Genomic DNA, 8,143 nt, shown 5'->3' with positions numbered 1-8,143 from the left:
ATATATACATACACACATATTATATCGAAACAAAGTCCTAAAGTGACGAAGGGTTAGTTGAATGGCAGTGGGGACGGGAGTGGTTGGTTCCCATAATGGGTGTCATAAACTAAATCAAGTCTTGAATCCCATCATCGATTATCGAGCTGGCATGCATGGGTGATCTCCAGCTTTATTCACGTTTGATCGCTCTATTTATTTTGTATAATTTTTTATAATTAGCATCTAATCAACTACTATATATATCATTTACATCACTGTCTCTTTATTTCGTACTTCTGCATGTGCATTTTTCTTCATATATATACTTTTTTTTTTTTGTTAAATGATGCATGCATTGACCAAGTCAAGCTAGATGGATGCACTTCAACAACAACTCTTATAATTATGTATCTCTATACCGGCTATTTTCTCTAGTTAGCTGCTGCTGCTACATGATGATGGCGATGGATTTGTTTTCAGAAGCTAGCATGCAGGGGATGATCCTGATTATATATGATAAGAATTTTGCTATTCATAAGTCTCTATACTACATATTACATAATTTTTTATTTTTTTTATTTTTAAAATTTTTTTAAATATTTTTTTAGTTTTATTCTTCTTAAAATAATTAAATTCTTTTACTAATTATCTATATATCACACATTTGATAAGAGAAAAAAATAAAAAAAATAAAAAAAAATAATGTATAGTGTATGAAACTTATGAATAGAATTTTTCATATCATAATCAACCAGATCAAATAATGAAAATGTAAGGCTAGCTAGCTCACTCACGTGACCATCCAGCTAGATAGCGCATATACATAAAATATATATAAATCAAATTTGGACAGTTATTACCACTTATTTTCTGGGAAGATGACTATATTTGTTAAAAATGTCCAATTTTCTTATAGTAAATCCAAGAGTACTACTTTGAATATATAAGATATATTTGACTTCCAACGTGAAGTATACTCAGTGAAATAAATTTTTATATAATAATAATAATAATGATAATAATAAAAGCAGTAGAAATAAAAAAAATAGCAAAAAATAAAATAAAATAAGAGTAATACTATGTAAAGTTAATTTTATGTACTATTTGCGTATTCCATTAATGTAATTGAGTGTATCAATTATTTTTTTAATAAACAACCAATCACATTAATAAAATATATAAAAAAAATATTTAAAAATAATTGCACGTAAAATTTTATATATAAAATATATAAATACATATATCAATCCCCGGCCATTTTCTCTTGCTAGCTAGCGGCTGATGATGGCGATGGATTTGTTTTCAGAAGCTAGCATGCAGGAGATGATCCAGCATATATATTCATGATTATATATGATCATAATCAACCAAATAGAACAATTAAAATGTAAGGCTAGCTAGCTCACTCTGTAAGGCTAGCTAGCTCACTCACATGACCATCCAGCTAGCTAGCGCATACACATAATATATATATATATAAATCCAAGAGTACTACTTTGAATATATGAGATATATATGACTTCCATCGTGAAGTACACTCTGTAAAATAAATTTTTATATAATAAAAGAAATATAATAAAAATGACTATATATAATAATTTTATTCCATCAATAATACGTAGTTGCATGATAGAGTACCAATTAAGGCCGCCGACTTTGATCATGGAGTCCACGTTAGAATGTAATATATTCCATTCTTCGATTATAGTCGCCATAAATTAGACCAAGATAAAACAAGGAAATTAATGATCAGACTTTCGAGCTTTCAAATTGTCTGATATATATATTCACACGCAGCGTGCATGTTCTTCGAAATTCGTAAGTTTAACCCATTCAATGATCTAGAGGAAAAATTAACTCGATCGGATCAGTGTTTTAAGACTTTTTTACTTTTTAATTGTCTGAATTTTTAAGTTTATTTAGTTTCTAGAAATTCATTATCTGTATAACAAAAACTATTATTATGTTTCTATGTGTGGTCTTCATGTGCTACTGCACTTCGACAACTCCACTGGCTACACGCGCGTGGTCCTCACATGCCACTCTAGATGCTTGGGCTGATTGTTTCCACACCGCTGCATATTTGTCCTCCCTGATTCTAGTCTATTCATATTATTGTTTTTTCTAACTGGTGATTGTGTGAAAGAGACTAGCTAGGAATCTCACCAACAAATGCCTCAAGACTTTCAACGACTACATTGCATTCGCTTGTACCACCTCCAGCTGTGGTTTACTTTCAAAAACTTCTTTTAAAACGGTTCTCTCTTAGTGGGGCTTGGGTAGAGATCAAGATATTGGTCTTAGACCCTTTTTTTTTTCTCCTTTTTCTTCACCACTTTTACATTATGATTGTTGTTTTGGAGTGTTTTCTTGGAGAATCTCACCCTCTCTAATATGTATCATCTTTTATTTTAATGAAGTTTGCTTAATAGTAAGTAAAATGATGCCTTGAATTCCTTGTACTTAGAGTAAAAAAAAAACTCTTGTATTGATCGATTACCTACCATCTCATTAATGATGCCTTGAATTCCTTGTACCTTACATTTTCAGTAGGTAAAATTAATTGTCATTGATCAAAATGGAAAATGGGTTTTGGTAATTTGAACTGTTGGCAGCACCCGATGATCACCACTTCTTATTTTTCTTTAGTATTGGGTGTATAAGGACAAAACTACGACTAATATTAGAGGTGTATTGGTCTTCGGAAAATAATTTCCTGCAAGGGCAATATCTTTGATAATTTAACAAAAAAATTTTCCTGATCCGATGGCCCTTATAAATTGTAAAAGACCAAATCAACAAGACCAAGCTCCCTTTACCACTTGAGCCAACGTCCCTAGGTTAATCCAAAACTATTTTTATTAGTGTAAGCCTGCTGGATCGTGGTACGTAATTTAAAGAACACAAAAAGGTTTATAAAATCCCACATGAAAGATGTACATCTGCTATTGAACACACATATATATTATTGTATGTACTCTGACTTAAGATGATGTAATAGAGTAATCGAGGATCAGAAACAGAAGAGGATGCATGGGACTAAAAGTACAATATTACAATTTACATGCATAATGTGTGTAACTAATTTCTTGGTTTTCTGCCCGGCCAGTTGATGATGATCTACTTCACTTGGACATGAAACCCCCGACCACTGCAGCTATTATAGGTGTAGGATCACCCAGGATGGCTGAGACTATAGCGCTAACAGCTCCTCCAGCAATCTGACAACACTTTCTGATATTGCCTTTTCCTCCTGATCTTTCCCCTGCATGATTGTTTCCCAGTGTTCCCTTAAGGCTGGGAATCCGAGTCTGCATCTCCCTGACCTTGTTTTTGTCGACATTTAGATAGATTGCGTGCCAGCTTTCCACAAGCAACTCCTTCACACACGAGACATGAAGATTATACGTCTTGCACTGAGATCTGTACGACCAACCGCGTCCCTTGCCCCCACAGTGATGACATGGGCTGGAGAGCTTGTAACACAGGTAAAGGTTCTGCTCCCCATCGTCGAGTACCTGTGGCAGATTAGCACAACAAGGATGCAGATCGAAACCACAACTCCTGCAGTTGTACACAAAACCCAGAACATTTTTCCCACATGCGTCACATATTCTCAGAGCTGGACCGGGGGGAGCATGGTGAAATTGGAACTCGCATTTCTTGTAAAAAGAACGATAAATGGTGGAACGTGCCAAAGCGCATGATTTGTGCATGTGAAACTCGCATTGCAAGCATTTGTATTGGAAGCCGATGCCAGCTTCTTTGCACCCGTTACAGTTGAATGGGGTCTCCGTGTATTCAAGCTTTAGCTTGTGCTGTGGATGGATCGGGTGAGAAATCTGTTTGTCGAACTGCATGATGAGTTCTTGTTTTTCGCTTTACCTTTTAGCTCAATCCATATGTGGAATATAGGGAGATGGGGTTGGTTGTTTATATGGAGGTCATGGATGAAGATTGGAAGTTTGCTTTGCTTGGCTTTTGAGTAGCTTAAAGAGATGTTTTCTATTTTCAATGGTCCTATGGGAATTAGATACGTTGCTTGTTCTACAGGTGGAGAATAACTTCATCATTCAACTTACTCTGATACAAATATTAAGGTAAAGGGATTGATGAGTAAGGATATTTTTTGAAATAATTCTCATCTTATATCTCATCTCATTTTATTTTCTTTCCAAACATCATTCAAATACAAATACTTTTAAACTAATTATTACAATTTTTTCAAATTAAACATTATACCTTTTTAAAATTTTCAAACAAAAAATAAAAAACAATTCAACCTTTTCAAATCTTAAAACAAAAATAATATTAAAAAAATTATATCTTAACAAGATTTTAATTTATAATTTTTTTTATTTAACTTTTTCTCTCTTATTTTTCAAAACTCAAAAAATACTAAACTCAAAATATCTCACTACTATTCATAAACCATCTTATTATTATTCACAAAATTCTCATCTCATCTCATTTTTCAAACATCCCCTAAGAAATCGAGAAAGCATTAGCTGGAATCTAATGTCATGGAGAGATGTTGATTTTACTTGTATTCCCTTTAATTGCACATATAAATTGGACTGAAAACAGTTTAATTAGGTATATGCTAACTTCAAGATTATATATAACTCAATTAAAAGGCTTAAAAGCCTACCATATAATATATATCCAAAATGACTATCCTCCAAAAAGATCAGTAGATAGAATTGAATCGTCATTTGAATTATTATAATGAGAAGAACTTCTCATTCCCTATCAATATGTGATCTCATACACTAGCTAGCTACATTTATCCAAGGAATGTCACAATATATGTATCTATATTTATTTTTCTTTTGAAGTTCATTTTTCTTTCCTGTCTTCTTTCTCTCTCGTTTTTTCCCCTACTGACTTTGGAAGAAGGATCAAAGAGAAAGAAAAATAGAACTTAGACAATCTTTACACAACAAGCAACTTTAGATAAACCACTCTTAAGCCGACACGAGCATACGAGGGAGTATCTTTCACTTTGTTAAAGTCGGTAACTCGGAATCCGATTCCATTGAAGACAGCCGACCCTGGCTTTGTTGGAATTTCATCGATGGTATACATTACCAATTCAGATACGAACTAGCCAAAAAATGAAAAAGCAAAAAAGTAAGAAGAGTTTGAGAATGTTATAACTTACAGAGTTCTTCTATACGTAAGCATATTGCGGACGAAAATGTGCACCATTGATGACGTGGCAGTCGAAATATTATTAAAAAAAATAGAGGCAAATGAAATCTTCTTCTGCACGATTCTTTTTGCCATTTTTCCCTCCCAGCTCGTCTTCAACCTACTCTGCGCGACCAGTCCCTCAGCTCCTCCGCGCGACGAGCTCATCCGCACCACCACCTCCTCTACGCAACCACCTCCTCTGCGCGACCATCTCCTCGGCGCGACCACTTCCCGGAAGAGAAGAAGGTCGAAGAGAAGAAGAGGACCTCGAATGCAAAGCAACAGATTGTCGAAGAGAAGAAAGACCTTGGACGCAAAGACATCACAAACCCACGAACAATAGGCTCCATTTCCCCCCCGCATTTTATGCACTATCTGTTGTCACTGATTATTGGTGTCTCTCTCATCTCCGCCACCATTTTTCCCCCAAGTCTCCGCATTTACGTACTCACCACCGGCATTCATGTCAGATATGGGTTTTCTTGGGTCTCCTCCGCCGGCACTCACGTCTTTCTCTCAGATCCACCGCCACTCCTCGCCATCGTCAGATCTGGTTGGTTGGACCCTTACTGCTTTACTTTACAATTCCACTGTATACACATTGTACTTGTTAGATCTGGTTGGACCCCATACGTCCAAATGACCCTCCATTTGTCATTCTGCAGAGACTCCCCTGCCCAGGATGCTCCTCCAAAACACCGGATAACAAGAAAACAACCGCATCCAGAACCGAAACCCCGTAGATTTTGAAACTCGTGGTGCGCGGCGCCACATAGATTTTGGTCCTCCTCCATCTACAACAAAAATAGGTACTTTCCGTTTGTTTCCTATGAGAAGAAAAGCAGGAAAATATAAAAATAAATTAGTTGAATTTATTAGGATCTTAACTCAATCCTCAACGCGATTTTTCTTAGGAATTTCACCTCCTTCATTTTCTGTTTGTTTCGTGCGTAAATTAGCAATACTAGTAAAGTAAAACACAACAGGTGTTACAAACTGCGATCAACTAGGCCTGATTCTACTTTTGAAAGGAATTTAATTGAGGCCTTCTATATGTGTGTTGCTAACTTTTACGACACTGGACTGTTTTGCAAATTTGGAAGAGTGAGTGATGAAAAGAGAGAGAAGATTTTAGTATCTGGTGTTGATGGTGTGGTGAAGATCGTCAAATCTGATTATGTTGGTTGTTGCAGTAACATTGATTGAGATAGTAAGCTAGAATTTAGGAAAGAAAAGGGATAGGTTGAAAAAAAGTGGTCAAAATCTGCTACTTGATCAGGGGTTAAAATATGTATGACTCATAGAACATTAATTCCCTCCATGTCCATCATGCAAGAATTGTTGTAGCAGTGATAAATTATAGTATTATTATATTTGGTTAAATTATATGATTTTGACTTTTTTCTCCATGGGTTTTATTGATCTAATTTTTTTATGTATTGTTAGCTATCCCAAAACACTACCGAAGTGGGGGACTCTAGTGGACAGTTTGGCTTTGCAGTGTTTGAGACTCAAGAAAGTGTAATTAATCCTATTTAACTTTGTCACTCTCTCTAAAGTGATTGATTTTGTTATATTATGTTTGTTTTCTAACTGTTATGTTATGTTCACAGATGCAACTTAGGTTGGATGAAATCCAGCCGGATAGCTTGCCTGGGACACAAGAGTGGCTATAAGTCAATTTAGTTGGGGAATTGGTTGACGAGTAGAAGTAGAGAACCCCATGTTTTGTGCGATATATATTTCAAGAATTAGAGAACCTATTGTTTTATAGTTTCAATATATATACTTCAATGGTTGATCCACTTTGAACAGGTTGAATAATGGAAAAATCTGGTTGATGAGTAGAAGTAGAGAACCCCTTGTTTTATGATATATATATATATATCAATTCACTTCTTGGAAGTTCATGATCAATACATATATGGTGTTAGAAACTGTAGATGACTCAGATTTCTATTGTCTTGAGCAAATTTCTATATTCATGACATTGGGAAAACCAAATATGTATATTGTATTGTAGGCGAGTTTATATTGTATTGTAGATCAATAAGCTGCTGTCATTGCAGTGCTGCTTTCATGATACAAAGCTACTAAAAAACATAATTGAAGGATGTGTTATCATGGAAAATGAAACTCAAAAAATAAGAAGCATCGACCAGGAAGGATTGCTTGAGTGTTGATGAAATATTACAGCTTCATGACTAATCATAATTTGGACTCTGGAGCTCCTAGAAATGTTCAAGAAAGTGATGGTAGATTTTTTTACTCATGAGCCAAAAGAAAAAAAAAAATACACAACCTTGAGGATAGCTGCATCGTGAAGAATACCAAAAAGACAAAAAAGGAGTTGGGGAAAAAACCACAATCTCCAATTAGATTGAATTCTGGGTCACGATTTCCAACCAATCACTTGCTCATGTCCCCCAAAAATAAGAACCCACAAAGTAAAATTAAAATTTTGATATGTTCAATAACTTTTCTACAAGTTTATTTGCAACACTAAACAAACTTGAATTTTGCAATCTTGATAATACAGGACTTCAGTTTTTCCAGTTACATTTCAAACGATATCACTAATGGCAATATTTTTTCACCTAGTTTCATTCGATCAATAAAGATTCTTACTTATAAAAAATGGAAAAAAAAATTCATGCAGCATCAGTGCACAAACTAAGAATGGTCTTTGTCCATGTAGCATAAAAGTATATTTATCACTAGCAGTACAACTTGAAATGAATGGAGACAATTGAGGTGAAGTTTTAGTTTCAAAAGTAGCGTAACATGTGATCCAAAATACTCAACATATATTTCTAAAAATATTGTAGGCATTTATAGAACTACTAGTCTAAAGTACAAATTCACAAGTGTTAAGATTTATACACTAAGTTTACGATCACAGTGGGTATTAACTGTGATCGTATCAAGTACAAAGAAATTAATATAAAAATTGCCCAATAGATAC

General features: G+C 34.6%; 1 protein-coding gene across 1 annotated transcript; it reads right to left on the bottom strand.

Moving 5' to 3' along the window:
- Window positions 1-3,107: 3,107 nt before the first annotated feature.
- Window positions 3,108-3,842, bottom strand: LOC122310077. Its single transcript, XM_043123964.1, has one exon. The coding sequence runs from the start codon at window positions 3,840-3,842 to the stop codon at window positions 3,108-3,110; it is 735 nt and encodes a 244-aa protein (XP_042979898.1).
- Between the last annotated feature and the right edge of the window lie 4,301 nt (window positions 3,843-8,143).

This window comes from Carya illinoinensis, chromosome 5 (genome assembly GCF_018687715.1).
Source record: "Carya illinoinensis cultivar Pawnee chromosome 5, C.illinoinensisPawnee_v1, whole genome shotgun sequence".
Taxonomy (NCBI): Eukaryota; Viridiplantae; Streptophyta; class Magnoliopsida; order Fagales; family Juglandaceae; genus Carya; species Carya illinoinensis.
Note: the sequence above shows the minus strand (reverse complement) of the source record. Positions and strands in the feature narration are given on the sequence as shown.